Genomic DNA, 23,576 nt, shown 5'->3' with positions numbered 1-23,576 from the left:
ACTGCGTAGCAAGACCCTGTCTCTAAATTAATTAATTAGTTAATTAAAAAATAGGCAAATGATCTGTACAGTATAAGAAAATTAGTTATGCTTCTGCCACATTCTGAGTATAAACATTGTACAGTGGGTATGAGTTAGTAAAGATGGGGGACATTTCTTTAATTCTTTCACTGGCCAAGTTTGTTTATATTGTTTATCTAATAGTCCAGATTGATTTCGTTTTGAAACTTGACAATGGATCTTTACTTTAAATGTTTGTGAATTGGGGCTGGGGAGATGGCTTAGTGGAATAAGCGCTTCCCTGGCAAGCGCAAGGGCCTGAGTTCAATCCCCAGTTCCGCCAAAAGAAAAAAGAATGTTTGTGAATAAAAAAAAGTTTGTTTGTTTTTTTTTCTCTGTTTTGTTTTTTGAGATGGTCTCACTGTGTAGCCAGGCTGGCCTCAAACTCATGACAATTCTTCTGCTACAGCCTCTGGAAGGCTGGGATCACTGGTGTGCGCCACTGTGTCTGGCTGTGTTTGTGCAAAATTATGTAACACTGTTATGATAAACTGAGCTTGTATCACTATATCTTTTTGGGGTGGGGATGATAAGCTCAGTTTTTTTTACACTACATTCATATCTATCAGCCAGACAGATTTAACATGTATAAACCTGTTCTTATACAAGGCCCCTGGTAGTTATTGCCTAGAGGCATGTAAGATTTTGTTCATGGAGGTGGGGTATAAGAAAATGGTGATTCAAAGCCAGGTGTGGTGGCACATGCCTGTAATCTCAGCACTTGGGAGGTTGAAGCAGGAAGATTGCAAAGATTGAGACCAGCCTGAGATATAAATTGAGCTCAAGGACAGCCTGAACTGTATAATGGCCTTGTGTCTCAAATAGATGAGAAAGAAAGAATAAATGGTGGTTCAAATATACATATTTGGTGGTACTTATTTGGTTTATACTTTACCGATACAAATTAGCAGTATCCACACAGGTATAGTGGGCTATAATATAATGCTTTTGTGTTGGTGTGATTTATTTGTACAGAGAAAATAAAGGAAAAAAGAGAAAGGGAACTTTAGTGATGGGACCTATCTATCAATTTATGTGGCACTTGCAGACTTCAAATTGAACAGAAAAGGTCATTTTTGGTCATTGGCATATAGCAAACATTAAATGTGATTTAAACTGAATGGGAAATGTAGAAAAATAGATGTTTTGGGGAAGAACCTTGTGAACAACAGAAACGCTGGAATTGACTAGGTCACACAACCCCATTGTTCAGAATCATTTTGTGTTACCAGCAGTATTTACAAATTACAAAATGGTTTGAGTGCGCCCCCTCCCCCCGCCCGTTTTTTGGTACAGGGTCTCACTGCACAGCTCAGGCTGATAGTGTTCCTCCTGTTTTCAGTCTCCCCAGCCCTGGGATTACAGGTGTGTGCTACTGGTCATTGTGGCTGCTCAGTGCTCCTGGGGGCAGGGCCTGTGCTGCATAAGGTGCTGGGGATCAGACCCTGAGCACTGAGCTGTCTTGCTAGCCCTTGAATGCCCTTCTGTTAGTTTTGTGGCTTAACCTTTTTTTTTTTTTTTTTTTTTTTTTTTTGTACTGGGAAAAGAACTCAGGACCTTGCCAAGCAGGCACTGTGTCACGCAATTATATCCCCAACGCAACTTTGTGCCCTAACTTTAACCACAGTTTGTGGCTCTTATTTTAAACATTAATCAGAATTTATGTGAGAAATCATTTTTGTGATTTTTTTTTTTTTCCTGGTACTGCTTGTGTTTTTTCCATTAATTCATCATTTGTTTCATGTGGAAATTCACATAATTATAAAATGGAAGTATTCAAATTTTTCTTTGAAACTTTGACTTGAGGTGTAAATAGGAATTTCTCATATTTTAACCACAAGGAAATACCACAAGGAAAAAAATGAAAATAATAGGTTGATATTTGAACCCTATATCCAATCCATACTTTGTTGTTTCACAGCAACTTAATAAAGATTTTGAGTGAATATGAGTATTAAATTTTGTTTTTTTGATACAGGGTTTTGCTTTGTAGTGCATACTGGCCTCGAACTCAATAAAGTAGCCTAGGCTGGCATTAAATTCATGGAAGTCCTCCTGCCACAACCTCCGGAATGCTAGGATTTCTGGTGTGTCTTCCATGCTAGGTTTAGCAGTCATACATTTAATTCAGGATTTTGGCCACAAATTCACACTAATCCTCCTGCCTTAGCCTTCGAGTGCTGGGGTTACAGGCACGCGCCAGCCAACACACCTGGCCTAGGTGCCATCTTAATATGACCAATCACTGTCTTATTTCAAATGACTGTATTTCATATAGTTTATAATGGCTGTAATAAAAATTAATATAAGATAAATTCACAAAGAAGCATCTTTATACATATGTGAGCATTTCAATGTGTAAAAACCATTTAGTTTGGGGAGCTGGAGAGATAGCAGCTTTTAAGTGCCTGCCTGGCAAGCTCAAGGTCCCAAGTTCGATCTCTCGAACCACACATACATAAAAATTAGTTTGGTAGTGGTGATAAAGCCAGGAATCAAATATGTTAGTTGGGGCACTACTGCAAGGAGACGGAAAGAGCTATAATTTACCTACTTCTGTCTCTTAGATTTTTTTCTCAGTTTCCCCTCTCACATGCTTTTTCTTTAGAAGTTATAGAGTCATCCTGGCAAGATTAGCAGCAGAGATTTGTTAAGTAGTAGATTGGTAGTAAATTGAGAAGCTGGGCTTGAACAAGACACAAAGTTTTGTGGGTTCATTTGGTTCTCAAAGTGCTTAATTCTGTTATTGAAAAAATTTGTCTAAGTCAGATTTTTAAAATTTTTTTTTTTATTTTTCAGCCAAACCCAACAGAAAGCTTACTTTTCTCTACCTAGCCAACGATGTCATTCAAAACAGCAAAAGGAAGGGGCCGGAGTTTACAAAAGATTTTGCACCAGTTATAGTGGAGGCTTTTAAGCATGTTTCAAGGTATGATAATTGTTTGCTATGCTATGCAACCTGTTTTGAATGTGTTGTGTATTTTCTTTTGCTGAAATTTACTTTAAAGCGTTACAATAAAAACAAGGTGTGTTTTTAAAACTTTCATTTGAAAAGACATCTCTAATTTGCCTTTGTATGTATGCTAAGTGCATTTTGAGAAGATTAGCTAAGGTCATTTGGAGTACTTGAATCACAGCTTTCTTTGAAAGACAGTAACTGCTACATTGGAATAAACTCGAGAATGAATAAAGGTATTGCATTGTAAATTTGTGTGCAAATTGTATAAAAATGAGAATTTGTTACCAATATTTCTGGATATACTTACTACTGTACTCTTTCCCTCATCTTTATATGAGGAAACCTTATATATTTCCTTATAAAAACCTTGTATTTTGGACTTATGTGTAAACATAAGTAGTATATAATTCTTTATGCCTATTTTAAAAATATATTCTAATTTTTAAATTTCTTTTATCATATTCTGTAGGGACTTAAAGTTCAGCATATCAATACTTGATGAAAAATACCTGTACCATGTTATGCCTAAGATGTTTGATATTCAGACAGATAGTGAGGTTAAGCTCAACAGCCTAGGTTGTATGGTAATAACAATAAGCTTGTCTTCTGGATGGTTAACAACCTAAGTTTGCAGACCAAAATTAGAGAAAAAGGAGGGCTGCAAGGAAACCAACTTTTTGGCCCTAGCCTTCCAAGGTCAGTTAAGACTCAGGACATATGAGAACTTGTACTGTTACATCATGTAACTCGGTAGTGTCCCAAATTTTCTGATCAAGGAGATTATGGGGCCAAAGAGGAAAGTGATCGATGATGTAGAGTGTGCCTATGGAGAGAAAACATTCTCTCAGGCTTTCACAGAGAGCACATTGGCCAAGCAATGGCTGTGACTCATCCACATGGCTGACACTGACAAAAGGTCCTACAATCTGAGGTACAGGATCTCAGGATAAATCCTGAGGGGATTTCACTGACCTTATCAGACCCAAAAGTTACAACTCTTGTTGCATAGGTCCTGCTTTACCTTGGTCTTAACCATCCAGCAGAAAAGTATAAAAACGAAATATAAGAAGTAAAGCCATGCGAAGACCCAATACTATATGGGCTACTGGACTCTTTTAGAATATTTTGCTGAGTTTATACACTTATAATATTCAAATAACGGAACTTAATGAAAAAAGGGTATACAGATGAATGTCCATTTTGTATTTGTGTATTCAAAGTGGCTAGGATAGATACATAGTTACATTCTCTTAATGAATAGAGGCATTTGTTCTAATGGTGTTTGTAAATAGAATATCATGTCCGCATCTTGTACAGCAATTAACCACTAGGAAGAATGTATGCAATGTGTTAATTATTGAAACTGTCCTACCAATTTGATTTGAAACTCTCTCATTGCTATTTGTTTCTCAATGAAATTATGAAAAAACACAGAACACTATTCAGCCATAAAGAAGGATAAACTTGAGATATTTCTTTTTTTTGTCATAATTTTATTGATAAACATCAGTGAGACAGTTTCAAATCAAATTGGTGAGATATTTCTTGAGATTGTATTTTTATGTAAAATAAATCATGGACACATGGAAAAAAATTTTAAAAAAATGTCAGCAAAAAAAAAAAAAAAACCAAACCCTTATAATTTTAAGGTCTTTTGGTGTTAGGTTATATTTCTTAACATGTTTAAATGTTGGAAATAAAGAATACTTAGGTAATACTAAGCTTGTTGTGAAAATCTGTACTTTAGCTTATTGCCCTTTAAATACTATTATTAGTATTTAGTATTCAGTCTAAATGATAGAATTCAGTGGCAAATGGTGCCTGTGGTGATTTATAGAAGGGTAAAAATTTACTTAGCACATTTGAAAAAAGTGTCAAATATTGTTGCATTTTGCTTTCTGTTACTTATTCTTCAATTTAGATGTTAAGTTCTGCCATCTTTTTTGGGGGGGTATTGGGACCTGAACTCAGGACCTTGCCCTTGCCAGGCAAGTGCTATGCTACAGAGCTATATCCCCAGCTCCTACCATCTTTTTAAATATCAGTGTCTTAGCGTTAAGTCCTTTGCATTCTTTGGGAACCATATTCTTTTTTTCTTTTTTTAAAATGTATTTAGTACAGGGTTTCACTACACAGATCGGACTTGTAGTGATTCTCCTGTTATCAGCCTGCCAAGCACTGGGATTATAGGCGCACACCACCACATCCAGTCTCAACCACAGTCTCAGCACACCTGGGCTAGGGCCAGTATGACACGTCGGGGATTGAACCCCATCTACTTCATTCTGTCTAAGCAGGCACTTTAGTCCGCTAAGGTATCTGGCTGGCCCTTTTGGGGACCATATTCTTTACTTACCAACTTGATAATTTTGTACGCTGTATGTATTTGTTGTGCATACTCTAGTGACTTAAAATTTTATTCTATCCGGATTTCTTTCCTTAAACACAGACCTGTATGTACACTGATCTCTACTTGTATGTATCTTAGATATCTTGATAATAAGCTTACTATTTCCGTGCTTTCGGCCAAACCTGCTGCTGCCTTGTCAGTAAATGGCAGCTCCATATAGATTCCAACCCAAGAAATTAAGTGTCCTCTTCAACTCTCACTTCGTTCATTCTTTGTGTTACACATAACACGTTCCCTTAGTTTTCTTTCCCTTTTAGTTATTGAAACAACCCTTCTGTGTAATTGCGTTAAGTGTTCTCTATTGTTTAATCGCTTTGCAAAGCTTTATGTAGTTCCAGAGCCAATCATAACACTCCCTTGGTTTTCTGAGGTCTTAAGCAAGACTTACTGGCTCCTCATGGCACTGCCTCTCTAGACTACTTTCTCACCTTGCTTCTGAATGCAGTCTGTGATCTACAGTTTGTTCTAGCAGCCTTTTCTTATTCTTGCTGCTTTTTATGTATGTTTTTAGTCTTCTAGAATTCAGTAAAGTGTTTACTGATCACCTACTATGTGCCTGAGGATGTAGTAGTGAACAAAACAAAGTTCTCCTCTGGTGCTGTGTTTCAGAAGATGTACAAGATAATGGCTAGACAAGCAATTACTATTACTACTATTATTATTTGTCTTTTTGAGACAGGGTTTTGCCATGCAGTTCAGGCTGGCCTTGAACTCACTTTGTAGCATAGGCTAGCCTCTAACTCAAGGAGATCCTCCTCCATCAGCCTCACTAGTGCTGGCTTGGATTATAGGTGTGCACTAGGCAGCACACCTGGCTTAGACTGACAATTATATATTATATTGTCACATGACATATCTAAAGAGACAAAGTGGGGAAACAGAAGGTATGAGGATGTTCAATTATATGACATGTTGAACAACAGCTATTGTGGGGAAGTGACATTTAAACAGAGCCTAAAGGAAGGGAGGAATAATGCCATTTGCTGTCTAGAAGGAAAAGATTCTAGGCAAAGAGAGTATCTGATAAAAATAGTGAGGCAGCTATGACTGAAGCAAGATTAGTGTGGGAGAAAGTATTAGGGAGTTGGACTGAGAGGCTGCCAGAAATCAGCATGTATTCCTTGTGGTCCAGGGCAAGGATTTTGGTTTCATTCTTGATATATTTGATAGCTCTTGGGGGATTGAGAATGATAGGATCTGATAAAGAGCTTGCTATTTTGTTGAGTGGGAAATTGAGTATAATATTGCAGAAATCCAGACAAGAGAGTCCAATGATGTAATTTACAGGAGCAGTGGCAAAGAAGGTAGGAAATGGTTAGAAATAATCTGTTTTCCATTTTCCTGTGTATCTAATATTCAGATGTCTCATTGGATATCACTTTTTCAAATACTTTTCCTGATACCTCTTAAACTGAGATGAATCTCTGCTTTCTGTCTTTTTTAGCACATTTTTGAGACATTTAGAAATGCTGTTTTAAAACTCGTTTGGTCGCTATATTAGAGATAGTGCCTTGTTCAATAAATATTTGTTGAATAAATTAAAGTCATTTGTTAAAAATCTTACCCTTATGTTCAGCCTCCATTAGGTTAGGAACATCTTTTAAAACAAATCCTGATGCTTTTGTCTTTTTTTAAATTTTGTTGTTTCTCCATATGTTTATAAGCTTTTTGAAAGAAAACAGGTGGCATGTCTTGATGACATCATCCCTGAACTGCTGGTGGCACAATGATGCACAGTAAATATCTGGATTGGTTTTTCCAGGGAATGAAAGACCAACTGTATTTGAAATTACTGCTACCTTTTCAGCAACACTGTGCATTTTTATTGTTAATATTTTTCTTTTTTGCTTAAGTGAAACTGATGAAAGTTGTAAGAAGCACCTTGGGAGAGTGTTATCTATTTGGGAAGAAAGATCTGTTTATGAAAATGATGTATTAGACCAACTTAAGCAAGCTCTGTGTAAGTATATAACCTTTCATTTTTTACTGTGATCTCGTACTTAAAATGTTTTCTTTAAGACTTAAATGTTCTTTCAATTCAGATGGTGATAAAAAGGCTAGGAAGCGAACTTACGAACAAATAAAGGCAGATGAAAATGAAAATTGTTCCTCTCTGGGATCTCCAAGTGAACCACCACAGGTAAAAAATTTCTCTAATAAGTGAGTTGTTTTACTTTGTGTGACCCCTGAGCTTTATTAATTTTGCTGTTTCTGGGTACAAGAAAGAAGCTGCAGGAGTCTTATTTTCTGCTTAACAGATTACTCATGTTGATATACTATGTTGTATATTGCATGTTTTGCATAGAAATAATTTTGTCTAGAAAGGATTTTTGATTGTACGTTAACCACCATTTATTTATTTTAACATGTAAGTGCACTAAAATATTCTTTGTTATCAATAGTACTGTTAAGGATTTTTGTTTGTAAATATGTAAAAAATGAGTATTAGTGTGACAAGTATTCATGCAATATATATTCATACAGTTCTAACACTGTGTAGTTCTGTGCAAGAATGAGATGGATTAGAATCATTATCTTAATACTGTAAATCCTCTAGGTTCGTATAGTGTAATATTCCTTAAGCATTAGATGAAGACATTTTGAACTTTTAAGTGGGCATTGAGTCTTTAAGTTTCCTTCTTTTATGTTTGAAACATATAGGAGGGACAGATAAAATTTCAGAGGAGAAAATGAAGACATAGCCATTCTCTTAAAACAAGGTAAATATCTTCAAGGGCCAGAATAGTACAGAAGCACAACATATTATGTTGGCCAGAGCCTGTTTCCTATTGAGTTCCGGTCCAGAAGCAGATGTGGGCTGCTAAAAATTAATAACCTGTGCTGGGTGTGGTGCTGCATGCCTGTAATCCCAGCACTTGGGAGGCTGAAGCATGAGGATTGCCCTGAGTTTGAAGCCAGTCTGTGCTGCATAATGAGTTTAAAGGCCGATGAACGACATAGTGAAATTCCCTCTCAAAAGAAATAAAAAATAAAAATACTGTACTTTAAAAAGATACTACAGTGCTCCTTGAGAATTAGAGGACTAGACCCAAAGTTACATGCAATAGGAAGCTGGAAGGGGTTTTTTTCCTGGTGAAAGAATCTTCAAAGAATGATAATCGTTTATTGCCTATATTTGTAGGCTTATATTATACTTAGAAGTAGGAAAGCACAAGAATTAGACCAAGGCTATCGCCCTGAACTTGAGCCAAGGTAGTTTGCCCAGTGACAGAGCTGCAGATTGCTGAAGCCCAGTGGTTACCTTGGACTAGAGCATAAGCAGAAGAGTAGTAAGAATGTGACTTTTGAAATAACCAAACATTAACATATTATGTCTTTCCCTATTTGATAATAACTCATGACAGAAAATCATGTGAACAATGTTTCATCAGAGATCTAGATATGGTATCTCCCATTTACCTTGGTGAACAAGTAACCAGAGTTGGACTTCTTATTTCTTAGTAACCATCTGACTTGCCTAGTACTTGTATAAAATGGTATTGCTTTTCATTTTTGATACAGGGGGTCCCTTTGTAGTGAAGGCTGGCCTCTAACTTGGGAAAGTCCTGTCTCAGCTTCCCAAGTGCTGGGATCGTAGGCATATGCTACCCTATCCGCACTGTTCTTTGTTTTATTTTTAAAATTTTTTGTGGGGGGACTGGGAATCAAACCCAGGACCTCATGCTTGCCAGGCAGGTGTTGTACCACTGAGCTATATCCCCAGCCCTGTTCTTTGTTTTACATTGATCCATTTCGGATCAGTTGTGCTGCTTAATTCTCAGTGATTTAGTTTTGTGGTCATTACACCATCTTAGAATAGCAAAAGTTTATTTTTGTGGGATATGATTGAACACTCCTGTAGTAGAAAGTTTTAGACTAGTGTTTCAAGTATCTTTGGTTTCTTATTGATCCTTCATCTGACAGTGAAAACTTAGAATTAACTTATTTAAGAAGGGATGTGAAGATACGAGATTCAGTGTGTATGTGGTGGTCAGCATGTGGTGATTGCATAAATTAAAAAAAAAATTATTACATTAAAAGACACATTTAAAAAAAAAAGGGATGGGGAAAAAAATAAATAAAAGACACATTGCCAGTAATCCCCCTCAAAATACTCCCATTTCCTTCGAACCTACCACTTTCTGAAACAGTTCGTTTTGGAAGTCCTCTTGTTTTTACTGTTGTGTTGTGGCTGCCTCAGTGTCCTGCATACAACTGTCCTTCATGGCCGTTTGACTGTGGGGAAGAGCCAGAAGTTACACAGTTTCAGACCTGGTGAATAAGGCAGATAAAGACACACACCATTACGATTTTGACAGAAATTCCTGTAAACAGTGTTGGGTGATCAAAAAATATAATGAATATGGAAAAATGTTTTAAATTTATTACAGTGAAAAACAGTTAATTCCCCTTAGAAGACAGCCCTGTACACGAACTTAATTCATTGTTCTTGATAATGTGTCTTTCATTGTTTTTTAACAAAAAAAATTCAGGTGTGGTGTGTGGTGGCGCATGCCTAAAATCCCAGCACTTGGGAGGCTAAGATGGGTTTCCTACAAGTTTGAGGTTAACCTGGACTACATGGCAATACCCTGTCTCCTCCCCCAGAAAAGAAAATTTTACCATATTTTATTTTAACATAATCTTGTAGTTTCAGCATAAAGGCATTGTCAAGATCATAAAACGAGGCTAGGCATGGTAGTTTACACCTGTAATCCCAGCTCTCGGGAGGCCAAGGCAGGAGGATCATTGTGAGTTCAGGTCCAGCCTGGACTACATAGTGAGTTCTAGGCTACCCTGAACTACACAGTAAGACTCTGTTTTAACAAGTAAAAATTGATAAAGCCAGATTTCTTCTTAGAAATCTGGAAGCTTTCAGATTTTTTTTCTGATTAATTAGTTGAGTTATGAAAAAATGACTTCTTGGTAAGTCATTGCTCTAAAGCATTCTTTCATTGTAGAGAGAATATATCCTGCCCCCCCCCCCTTTTTTTTTTTCAGAACTGGGGATTGAACTCAGGCCCTTGTGCTTGCCAGGCAAGCACTTATTCTACTGAGCTATATATCCTGAGATATATCCTGAGAATCCTGAGAATCCTGAGAATATATCCTAGAACAAATATATGCATACATTTTATTTTAATTTTATTTAATTTATTTATATATTTTAATTTTTTTTTGCGGTACCAGGGATTGAACTTGGGACCTTATATTTACCAGGCAAGCAATTAGCCTACTGAGCTATCTCCCCAACCCTATATACATACATTTTAAAGAGATTAGAGTCTCAGAATTTCACGAAAGTTGGCTTTGCATTCCTGGGTGTAAGTAATCCTCCTGCTTTACCCCCTGAGTAGCTGGGACTATATGCACATACCACTCCTCCTACCTGGATGTCATCTTGATATATACTCAGTAATATTTTATATTATTAAAGTATGTATATAACTTCCTAGTGTCCCTCAATCTAGTCTTAGAAAAAAAAAACAGAAAAGAGGAAGAGGATGGAGTCTAGAAAAAAAAAATTTAAAAACAAATATTTTGTATTATAACTTCTGAAATTGCCAGTAAAGAATTCCATATTTTCTCCAAATTATAGGTAGTACAACAATAGTGAAATGTCACTTTTTCCTTCCAATTATAGTTGTGTAAAAGCAGTGCAACTAAAATATTCTAATAATAATTAGTACACTGGCTAAGCAGTGTATAAACAGTCATTAGTACACAATTTAGTGATCTTATTAACAAACCATAAGGTAGATGAAGATATATTTTATTTGAACATATGTCCAAACTACGTTTCTCTTATGCATTATAGTATTTAGGAATAGAATTGGAGAGACTCGTCTGTGTTTTAGAAGATGATTTGTGTCTCCCTTTCCCAAAATTCAGTTTAAAATATAGAGATGCTTGCAATGATGATACAATATGCAATTGGTAATATAACGATATATTATACATAAAACTTATATTCTCTAGGTTGAAGTTGTAGCCTACCTTTTTACCATTGGTATATCTGCCATATAAATCAGTCACTTATCTCACTTTAATAACTAGGTAAGTATTTTTATACTGTTTCTACCACTTCGAGTGTGGCCTCAAGGTCTAAGGGGGCCTGATCTCATTTACATTTTCAATAGCTAAGCATAGTCTTGTTAATGTGTAAAAAAAGTGAATTGTCTTAAGCACTTTATATTGGAAACTTTTAACTTTGAGTTCAGTAACTCAAAATGATTATAAATATGAAAAAATTCAAGTCATATTTATTTAAACTTTATTTTGGTGCTAAAGTTGTATAACTTTTTAGACTCTAGATCTCGTTAGAGCATTACAAGACTTAGAAAATGCAGCTTCAGGTGATGCAGCAGTTCATCAGAGGATAGCTTCTTTGCCTGTCGAAGTCCAAGAAGTATCCCTACTAGATAAAATAACAGGTGAGTCAGGAAAATGAGATCATAACTCTTGGATCCTGGGTGGGATGTGGAAAGAGATATCACTGTTTATGTTGTATATTAATTTTATTATCCTGTTTTTCTTAGATAAAGAGTCTGGAGAAAGGCTTTCTAAAATGGTAGAGGATGCTTGTATGTTGCTGGCAGATTATAATGGCAGATTGGCAGCAGAAATAGATGATAGGAAGCAACTCACTCGAATGTTAGCCGATTTTCTTCGTTGTCAAAAGGAAGCCCTTGCAGAGAAAGAGCATAAACTGGAAGTGCGTAAACTTTTCCTTCTCTAGTGCTTACTTATTTTTGGTAGGAATTCTAACATGTGAATATAACTGTACATCACACATTCTTTGGGATCATAGACCTTTTTTAGGCTGTGGCTCAGGTAAGCGCACATTAGTGTGTTTCCTTCTAGTTGAACCAAATCAACCTGCTTAAGTAAACTTTGGAATATTGCTTACGTTTGAAAGCATTTATGTATTTGAAAAGCATTCATGAAAAGCATCCATGAAATGGTAGTAATTTATCAATTTAAATGTTTACCTTTTTTTTTTTTTTAATGAGCAGAATATATTTATTGAGAGGAAGAAAGCTCCTGTCCAAGAGAGGGACAGGAGGGGGGCCCGAGTGGGTAGTTCCCCGGGAAGCTGTCTCTTCCAGGGACTTTTATAGTAAATGTTTACCTTTTAACAAAAAAATAATGGGAAAATAGCAGTTGGTATGAAATCTGATGTTCACTACAATAAATTATGATTAGATTTATTCCATTCCTTTCTTGAATACCTGCAGTTTTTAGCTATATAATTTAACCCTTTAGCTTATTTCCTTGTAAGTCAGAGATGATGATACATGCCTGTAGTCTCAGCTGTTACAGAGACTGAGGCAGAAGGATTGCTTGAGCCCACGAGGTAAGGGGCTAGCTTGGGAAATTACCAAGCCCCTGTCTCAGAAAACCCAGGTTACTCCTGTGTTCCACCCCTGATTCTGATACTTAACGTATTCACACCCACATAGGCCTCCCAGCTCATATACACTGGAAGGTAGAAAGCAGTAATTGATATTATTGATGAGTTCAGGAGATAAAAAGGAGCAGTATCATTTTTTCTTTTAGAATAACGGCCATTATAAGTGGGTAGATGAGCTAGATGTGTTTTTTTTTTTTTTTTTTTTTTTTTTTTTTTTGGTGGAACCAGGGATCGAACTCAGGCCCCTACACTTGCCAGGCAAGCGCTTATTCTACTGAGCCATTTCCCCGGCCCCTAGATGTGGTTTTAAAAGAATCCTTCAGTTGTCTAGTTCTGCTTATATTGTTTATTGCTGTAGCAATTTCCTATTTTAATGGAAGACAATTTTTAACATGAGTCCCTTTATTTAACAGTAGTTCACTGAGAATTTGTAGATATGTTGTGGTACTGTGTCTGTTAAGGTGCTTTTATTTATTGTTACTTAGTTCTTGGCTAAACAATATCTCATTGTGCTCCAAATGGTGCTTTACTTGACTTCTTATTACTACCTGGGTGAGAACTACATGATTACTCCCACTCCAGTTTTTCAGCTCTTAATTTAGCACTGTCTTTTTTCGATTTGCTCCTCCTCTACTCACGTAGGTATATGCAGTTAATGGCACTATGCTCTATCCTTGAAAAGGTTGCCCAGTTCTACATGGAAAAGAAAAGGTAGACTTTTCTAAAGAGACATATTTGATAGTTAACTTGTCAGTTTTCAGTCTTTTGGTGAAACTTCAGTCTTAAGTACGTTTCACTGTCTGCAGAATTAAAGGTAAGTAATGTTAATACAGTTTTGTCTTTAGTCTTTTGCTATGTTTTCTTTAACTTCTATTGAGCTTCTGTTGCAGATATTGGACATGGGCGTATCTTCTAATGATGTCATCACCGTTAGCATATTTTTCCTGTTAAAAATAAATATCAAACTCAAAAGCCTGTATTGTCTCATGTTTTTGAAAATTGAAGACTGAAACTTAAATCTACCTTATCCTGCTTTCTCACTTTCGATTCTGATCATTTATCACTGCTTTCAAAAACAATTTACATTTGAAATGTAAGTGTAGAAAATAGGTCAGATAACCACCCACCCTTCTGTAACCTTCTCTTTCTCCAGTGTAGTCTAGCCAGATTTCATAGTTAATATTCATGGATGCTGAGCTTATGATGGCAGTAACATTTACCATGTATTATCAGGTGTACTAGTCTAGGCTCTTCACATAATCAGCTCATTTAATTCTTACAACAAGATGTATTGCCATTTTTAGACATGGAACTGAGACATAAGGAGATAACCTAGGTTGCCCAGGGTCCCACTGATCCTAGGGGATTGTTTAGAGCCCAGGGAGTTTGTCTTCCAGAGTCAGTACACTTAGTTAAAAAAGACATTTATTTCCTGTTTTTGCCTAAAGAAATGTAAGACTAGCACAAAATGAAGTCCTGTTTCTTCAATTCTTTCTGATCCTCCACAGAGGTAATCATTGTCTTAAAATAGTGTTCTCGGGACTTTTGTTCAGCACGACTGAATTTTATCATATACAGGTATGACTGAAAAATAAGATGAATGTTTTAAATTTAAAAGAACTATCACACTAGGAGACACATTGTCATTAATCCTCTTCAGAAGATACCCCTTGCTCAGACACACATAATCTCATTTTTCTTGCTACTTTCTGAGGCAGTTCTGAACATCCTCTTTTATGAGTATCTATGAGATATGATTAAAAAATGTGGAAAATGCACTTGACAAGTGCCATCCAATGAAAAGCAGGTTTGTAAGAACATCCATCATGTCCCCATCTGCCTTCCTGTTATCTGGTGCTTCTCCAGAGTCAAAATGACAATGTAAATTGTAAATGTCTTGAATCGATGTAAAGGTAGCCGCACTAGTGCAATTAAGTCACTCAGACTTCCGTAGCTGCTTCAGAAAGTGGCAAGAATGGTGTGAGAAATGTTTTTGAGGCAAGGGGAAGTATTCAGAGGGGAATTAATGGCAATATCTTACTGTAGTAATTTCATTGAAAAATTTAAGCATTCAGTGTGTTATTAAATCATCTCAATTATATTCAGCTTTTTTTTTTTATTTATTTTTGTATTTGGTACAGGGTCTTACTATGCAGCTTGGACTCATAGTGATCTTTCTGTTTTGATCTCCCCGGTGCTGAGATTACAGGCATGCACTACCACACCCAGTTGCAGGGGCAAGCACAGCATGTGGTACTGGGGATCAAATTTGGGTCCTTCTGCTTGTCAGGCAGGTACTTAGATTACTGAGCTATCTTTCCAGCCCTGAACTTGTTTTTTTTTAGAGACAAATTATATAAACTTGGAAGTTATTCAGCATAACTTGTAAATTATCTGGAGCTAGGTAATCCTTTTGTCAAAACATAAAAATAATTTGAGAAATTCAGACATAACTTTGTACTTAGTAGAGACGTCACTTGGAAGTTGAGGCTGAGATGTGAACATTGGTATTTTCCATTTCACTTGTTCTCACACACCTTTGACCATTATCGATCAGTGGGTATTGATGGGCCAGTATTTGTTTCTTCAAAATAGGACATACATTTAAAGTATCAGTTTAGGAATTGACATTCTTTTTTGGTTGAATTGTTTTTTAGGGGAGGTTTAGTTTTTGGTTTTGGTGCCAAGGACCAAACCCAGGGCAGTACTGCTGAGCCAAATCCTCAGCCCAGGAATTGACTAATTCTTAAAGCCACTATTAAAGCATTTGTAATATGATGAGATTATGAAATTTCAAAAATTATTTAGAAATCAGTTATTTTTTACACTTTTTTTTTCTTCCTTCATTTGTGTATTTGATACAGGGTCTCACTTTGCAACTCACGCCTGTTTTTAGCCTTGCCTGGGGCTGGGATCACAGGCATATGTCACCACACCAGGACTTAGCTGCAGGCTCAGCGTGCCCCAGGAGTGGGGCTGGCACGGCATGTGTGGGATGCGGGATCGAACCCCAGTCCATGTGCTTGCCAAAGCAGGCGCTTACTCTGCTGAGTTACCTCACTGGCCCCGAAATCACTTGTTATTTTTGAATCTTGACTGGTCAGAAAATAACTTCAAGTTCACTTTGTAAAATCTGTTTCAAGGATTGCTGTAGGAATTACGTTTCACTGCTGAGAAAGTTGCAAGTATGGCAGAAGCTATTTTCTCTTTAGTATTGAACCCTAGGCCTTCATACTTCACATCTTTTTTTTTTTTTTTTTTTAATGTATTTGGTACAGAGACTCATGCAGCTTGGACTCTTAGTGATCCTCCTGTTTTTCCTAGGAGACTTGCATGAATAAGAGAAAGTAACATTGTATTTTTAATATTTTTGGCTTGGGGAAGGAACAGGGCCTTGCCATATGTCTCAGCCAGGCCTTAAACTCACTATATAGCCCAGGCTGGCTTCAAACTTGTGGCTTTCCTGCCTCAGCCTTCCTAATGCTGGGATTACAGGCGTGTGCCACCACACCTAGCTTAAATTTAAATTTACAGAGATAAGAAATTCTTCTTTGTTCAGTAAGATACTGTGTTTGTTGCTCAGTTTTGTATATTTTTCCACAAAATGGTGTAAGGAAATATGCTTTTATAAAGTCCCCATTTATCTCAAAATACATTGACCTATTTTAATAGATTTTGTGAAAAGTTTTATTTCTTAGTTTTTAGAATAGGTTTTTTTTTTTCTTTCTTTTTTTTTGAAGGGGTTGTTTTTTTGAGTCAGGGTGCTCTGCAGTTCAGGCGGCCCTTGAACTCCCAACAATCTTCCTGCCTCAGTCTCCCAAGTGCTGGGATTAAAGGTGTGCACTACCACACCCAGTTGGAATAAATTTCTATAGAAAGCTGGAAGCCATTATTTTTGGGCTCCTACAAAGATAACAAGGTGGAAATAGTTCCCAGTTCTAGAAATCAGAATGGAAAAGAGAAGATAAATGTTTATCATTTGCCATCCTATGTTAGTATATTCAGATGTACCTGATTTTGAAAAACTAGTTATTGTATGAATAGTGTGTATTTAAGCCTGATCTTTTGGTTTCACATTGCCTCCATTAAGGTATTGGCATCCATTATGACATTTTATGTTTTATAGATAAAGAACAACATTCTGGTGATTACAAGTTTGCATGGTCTTGAGTGAGTATGTGTGGAGGATTCTCAACAAGCTACAGTGTAACAGAATCAAAGAAATGTATGTTTAAGTAAGCTGAGTGTGGTGGCGCATGCCTATAATCCCAGCACTGGAGGCTGAGGCAGGAGAATTTTTGCAAAGTTCCAGTCCAGTCTGGGCCACAAAGTGAGCTCAAGACCAGCCTGAACTGCATAGCCAGACCCTGTCTCAAAGAAAGACACCCCCTCCAAAAAAAAAAAAAAAGACAAATGAATGTTTAAATGTTGATAGTGCAGTTAAGCTCTGGAAAGCTGCTGCCTATTGTGTAGATGGTTCTGGAGAATGAGACCAGCACCGCTGCTGAGCAGGCACTCTACCCCAGCTCTGTTCTGCCTTTTCAGTTGGCAGTGTGGGTGCAGCTTTCCCTACATAAACGCGCCCATAAGAATGGTGTTAATCTTGTTAACTTTTCCACATCTAATCGAATTTTTTTTAAAAAACTTGGAATGGTTATATTTTTAGGAATACTTATTACCCATTTTATTTATACTGCAATTTCCTATATCCTTTAATCACTTTTCTATTTGATTCTAATTGCATTCATGTCTTAATATATTTTTTTATAGTCTGTACTTTCTACATATACTTCAGATGGCCTGTGTAACTATAACAATACCTTTTCCAGCAATTTTATCTGTTGGAATTTATTTTTAGGGACTGATCCAGGGTTCTACCAAATTGTTTGGTAGTGGTAATAATATATCCCTTCATAAGTTAATGGCTCTGTCTTGCTTACTACCATGAAATATCATTTCTATCAAACTTAATTCATATATATATATATATATATATATATATATATATAATCTACAGTGGTAGTGGCGTAGTCCCATGGTCTCTATTAAGTCTACTGGTCTGTCTTTTATCCAGATTTTGATTTTATAATTTTAATTAGTTTATTGCTTGAATTTTTTCTCCTATTTTCCCTGGATACTTAATATTTTAAAATGACTATTTTGTTGTCTGTCAGATCAAAAAGGTCATTCATGGATACACTGACAATGCTGTGTAGAAGTGATTATGAAGTCCTTCCCCTTTGGTTCAATTATATTTTATAGTCACTTTGCTTTCTTTTCACTGAAAAAATTATTTGATTTGACTTGTTTTTGGTTTTTTTGGTACTGAGCATAGAACTCAGGACCTTGTGTTTGCCAGGCAGATGCTATACTGCTGAGCTGTATCCCCATCCCTAAATTTCAATCTAAGATGAAACAAGGTGGGTTTTGTAAAGAAAGAAATTACTGAGCATGGTGTTGTACACCTCTAAACACAGTGTTCTGGGAGGCCATGGCAAAGGATTGTAAGTTCAACTCCAGCTTAGCAAGAACCATCTCCAAAGGAAAAAAAAAAAGGCCTGGAGATGTAGCTCAGTGGAAAAAGGTACTAGATTCAATCTCCTGTACTTCAAAAGGGAGAGAGAAGTAGTTAACTAATTTGTGAATAGATTATGTTTTTTTGAGATCTTGACAGTTGTCTAAAGTTTTTTATGATTAGCTAGGTTTTTTTTTAAAACATGCAATCTTTTAACCATTTTTATTGACTGCAAATACTTTTGTTACAGGGAAAAATTTAAAGCATACAGTTTTGTGTAGTGATCTACTTCGTACCTTTTCCTTTGCATATAACATATGCATCTTAGTACATCACTTTCCTTTTTAACGTATGACTGTTGTAGTCTAATTGCTGTGTTCCTTTTGATTCTTTCCATTGCTTTGATATTATAAAAGCTACATAGCTATATTCCCCAATCTAGTTTACTTATTTATTGGAACAGAGTGATCCTAAATTGCCCAAACTGGGCTTGAACTTTTTTTTTTTTTTTGAGACAGGGTCTCACTATTCAGTTCAGTCTGGCCTTGACTGAACATTTCAAAGTCCTGGCATTTCAAAGTCCTGAGTCTAGCCAGAATTCTTTGAGTAAATCATCATTATATTTTTCCATCTTTTTTCTTTTTTGGTCTTTTTGAGTTAGGGTTTTACTATGCAGTTCAGGCTGGCCTTCAGCCCAGACTTGCTTATGATCGACTTACTAGCAATCAACTTGCCTCAGCCTCCCAAGGTGAGCACTACCATACCCACCTACGTTTCTATCTTTGTTTTATTTCTATACTGGCTTTTTTGGTAAAGAACAGATGAACAGGTCCGTCTGTTATATAATAGACAATTTTTATGTCGTACTGAACAGCTGTAATATGTTTAGAGCTATAATATGTTGTATAAAAGCTGCCGCCCACTCTTGTCTAAATGTCATACACATTGCCTACATTTACAACTGATCATCTTAGTCACTAATTCCTCCCCATGTGGAATTTTTTAGAACAGGTCCCATCACACCCCTGTTAACTCTCCAGTGCTGCTCATTTCACTTGTGAATCTCATTTTAAACTCCTGCATGGCCTTATATCATCTCACTGGCTTTCATTGTATACTTTCAGCAAGCAAAGGATGTTCTCACATCAAGGTTGTTCTCTTTCCTGTCCTGAGAGTGACTAGAATGCTAGTTTTGGATTTTTTCTTAGTTCCTTTTTTATTTAAGTTTGTGTACCTGTGTCACCTCAAGAGAATCTTGTCTTTGGTTGCAATTAACTCTGCAATCAAAAATGTATTGCTGTTTTACTTTTCCTTCCTGGCACTTGGCATTTTTTTTGGAAAAATCTAAAGCTTCTCTAGCTACGGTGTACTTGTCACTAAAATGTGAACTTTGTGAGGTAAAGAACTTTATTTTTAGTTTCTCATGTTTCCATATTCTCAATTCTGAACTTAGTGCAGTACCTTTCTCCTGGTAGGCTTTCAGGCATTTTGGCATTAAATGATAGTAGGTCTTAAAATGATGGATAAATGCTACTACAAATATAATCTTTAAAAGGCATGTAATATTTATATTTTAAAGTGGAAATTTGATTCTTAAATTGGAAAGGAATCATATCATGAATAAAAATTATTGAAAGATACTAAATTTTTTGAATAAAATTCAGTGTAATAGGCTAGCATGGAGGGTGATAGAACACATGCTAGACAGGGCAACTATCTTCCTATATATCCACCTACCTGTGATAGTTAGATTTACAAATCAGGTGTAGTATTAGCATTATAAAACAGTACTTAATAGCAGTATGCTATAAAAGTGTTAATATGAATATGGTTTCCCTTTCTCCAATTAATCTTTGTCACACTATGGTAAGTTTTTACACTATGGTAATGTTTTTGCACAATGGTCACTGAATAACTGAAATAGTGAAACCATGAATAAGAACATTGCAGTATTTAAGACAGGTGAGTTGTGTGTCAAAGGCAGTAACTAACTAGATGAACTTTGACCATTTTAAATAGAAAATGGCCATTTGAAATTGTAAAATTCTGTTACAACTTTGTGTTTCTTCCCCTTTAAGAGTAACACATTAACTGTGTGAAAATGTGAATAACAAGTACTCTAACTAGTACTCATCCGTGTAACTGCCCAATATATTTAATTCATAAGAGGTAACAGTGCCACCTAGTTGGGCAATAGAAGCTACAAATCTGAATCCTAGCTCGTGTTTTTACATTATATATAATATACTACAATATAAAAGTGGAATTTAATCTGTGATAAATTATGCAATAGAAGCCCTGACATGTAACTGCTACAATTTGTCCTTGCTGCAGGAGCTGAAGGTTGTGGGGAGTAAGAGAAGATTAAAAAGTAGACTAGAGGCTGGCCTTGCACTTGAACTGAACCTCCTGCTTCAGCCTCCAGAGTGCTGGGACAGGCTGGGGATATAGCTCAGTGGCATAAGCACCAGCCTGGTAAGCGCAAGGTCCAGATTTTAATCTCTGGTACCGCAAAACAAAACAAAAAGACGAAAACAGTGCTGAGGCATGTGTCACCACACCTGGCTAGAGAAAGTAGGTTAGAACCACATTTTGGAAGATTAATTTCACCGAACAGGTGATTGTAATAGATCAAAGGGCAGATTGAAGCAGTGGCATTGGCAGTATTTGAAAACCTCAGGTTTCTGGGTGGATCAGATGGAGAGAGATTTGCAGTAGGGAGTCCAGATAGGACTTAATTACAAAAATTGGTATGCAGAGTAGTAAAGGCCTGAGCTATATAGCAGGTGCTGATAGTGAAAGTTTTTTTTTTTTTTTAAATTGTAAAAGTATGTGCTTATAGTTTAGACTCCATGACACAAATACTAGCTACAAGTTCATTACCCCTTTGACAAAATTTGGAGGCATATGATCATATAGATGACTTATTTTAAATTTTGTGTGTGTGTGTGTGTGTGTGTGTGTGTGTGTGTGTGTGTGTTTATATGTCTCTGTCTCTCTTGAGAATAAAACCCAGGGCTTTGCACATGTTAGGCAGGTCCCCTGCCTCTCAGCTGTACTTGTAGCCTAGCTGTCAGTCTCACTAGCTTATATTCTGCTTTACAGAAATATTTCTTTCACCAACTCTGTATTCGGCATTTGTCTGTCTTTTGGTTTTTTGCTCTTGGAAAATACTGCTTTAAATAATTTTTTGGCATTTATGTTACAGTACTTTTTTGCAGTTAAAATATTTCATCAGATCATTTATAGCTGAATCTTTCTTTATGGTAGTTCTTTCATAAATTTGTAGAAATAGGAAAAATGAACAAAACTTACTTTTATGCATAAGAAGAAAATGACACTCTCCATAATGGCAAGGGAATACAGAAGATGATGTTCATGTAAGTTTATGTGAACAAATTTGGGAACGACAGTTAGGTACTACATACCAGAAACCTTCACTTTACCTGTCTTTCTTGATCTTGTACCAGATCACTTAAATTGCATTATGGCCCAACATAGTAGGATGAATTCTACATGCAATTAAGGGATGGCATAGGGTTTTTGGTTTTATTACAAAGATATGGAGAGGGCTGGGGATATAGCTCAGTGGCATAAGCACCTGGCTGGTAAGCGTAAGGCCCTGAGTTCAATCTCCGGTACTGTAAAAAAGAAAACGAAGATATGGAGAGAGATTTACACAGCATATAAGTGAATGAAGTTTACTGTTTTAAAAGTGTACAGGGCAGTGTTCAGTTACATTGTGACATAACCTGTCTACTCAGCCTCAGTGGTGCAGACCTGCATTAAGTGCAGCACGTATGTGTCCTCTTTCTGCTCAGCCACCCATGTTTGTACCTATGAATTTGACTACTCTAGTACCTGAAGTAAGCAGGATTGACTTGTTAATCATTCCGCTAAGTTCTTCCAGGCTATAGCATGTGTCAGTTTTCTGTTAGAGGTTAAACAATATTTCATTGAATGTACATTGAACACGTTTTTTAAGCTATTGGTGGATACTTGGGTTGTTTTCATCCCACCTCCCCCTTGATATTAGAGAATGAACTCAGAGCATTTGCACTGAGCTACATCCATCTCCCCACCGCTCCTTTTGAAAATCTGTTTTTGTCTTTTTGAGACAAAGTTTCACTATGCAGTTCAGTTTGGTCTAGAACGTAATTTGTAGCCCAAGCTGGCTTCAAACTTGGAACATTCCTCCTGCCTCAGCTTCCCAAGTGCTGGAATTACAAGTATGCATTACCACTCCTGGCCTTTTTAAAATCTGAGAATCTCATTAAACCACCTAGTCTGGGGTTTGAATTTTAATCCTGCCTCAGCCCCCCAAGTGCTGGGATTATGGCCATGCACTACAATGCCTGACCAGGACTACTTTTCTTAACCCATGGATTTAGGAATTATGGGACTAAGTAGTATATGTTTAAGAGAAATGGTCTCTAAAAAGGCTGTAAGATGGATGTGATAGCCTATGCCTGTAATCCCAGAGTTTGGGAAGCTGAGGTAGGATTGCTTTGAGTTTGAGACCAACCTGGTTGTGTAGTGAGTTCAAGGTCAGCTTGTGGCACAGAGACCCTGTCTCAAAAAACAAAAAAACCAAACAAACAAAATCAAAGGATCATTTTAGTAGGCAAAGTAAATATAGTCAAATATATGTAAAAACTCTTGAAGTAAGTTTCAGTAAATAAAGTTGCTACTATTACATGGTGAGGATTGTTGCAGTGTAAAAACTTTTAGCAGGGCTTGGCAGCACACATCCGTAATCCTACCACTTGGGAAGGCAGGAGCAGGATGATTGCTGGAAGTTTGAGGCCAGCCTGTGTTGCATAGTAAGTTTCAAAGTCATCCTGAAATAGGTAATGAGACTCTGTCTCAAAACATAAATACCTGGGCGAGGTGGTACGTGGCTGTAATCCCAGCATTCAGCACTGGGGAGGGTAAAGAAGGATTGCTACAAGTTTGAGACCAGCCTGGGCTAGAAAGTGAGTTGGAGGCCAATCCGAACTGTATAATGAGAAACTGTTTCAAAAAGACACACATGGGCTGGTGAGATGGCTCAGTGGTCTAAAGCACCTACTTAGAACAAGCTTAGCAAAGCACAGGGGCCGCGGTTCAATCCCCCCAGCACCACATGCCAGCCAGCCCCGCCCCCTGGTGGGCTGAGCTGGCCACACACACACACACACACAAATTTAAAAAATAATAAATTTTTAAAAAACAATTG

General features: G+C 36.8%; 1 protein-coding gene across 1 annotated transcript in view; it reads left to right on the top strand.

The window, feature by feature from the left end:
* Rprd1a (regulation of nuclear pre-mRNA domain containing 1A) overlaps positions 1-23,576 on the top strand; it is a 74,515-nt gene that overhangs the window by 36,644 nt on the left and 14,295 nt on the right. The window contains exons 2-6 of the mRNA XM_004623590.2: positions 2,860-2,989; positions 7,283-7,389; positions 7,472-7,569; positions 11,737-11,863; positions 11,969-12,144. Of these exons, the coding sequence (XP_004623647.1) occupies positions 2,860-2,989; positions 7,283-7,389; positions 7,472-7,569; positions 11,737-11,863; positions 11,969-12,144 (638 nt within the window). The remainder of the gene's footprint in view (positions 1-2,859; positions 2,990-7,282; positions 7,390-7,471; positions 7,570-11,736; positions 11,864-11,968; positions 12,145-23,576) is intronic.

The sequence above is a fragment of the Octodon degus genome, unplaced genomic scaffold (assembly GCF_000260255.1).
Source record: "Octodon degus isolate 3935 unplaced genomic scaffold, OctDeg1.0 scaffold00003, whole genome shotgun sequence".
Taxonomy (NCBI): Eukaryota; Metazoa; Chordata; class Mammalia; order Rodentia; family Octodontidae; genus Octodon; species Octodon degus.
Note: the sequence above shows the minus strand (reverse complement) of the source record. Positions and strands in the feature narration are given on the sequence as shown.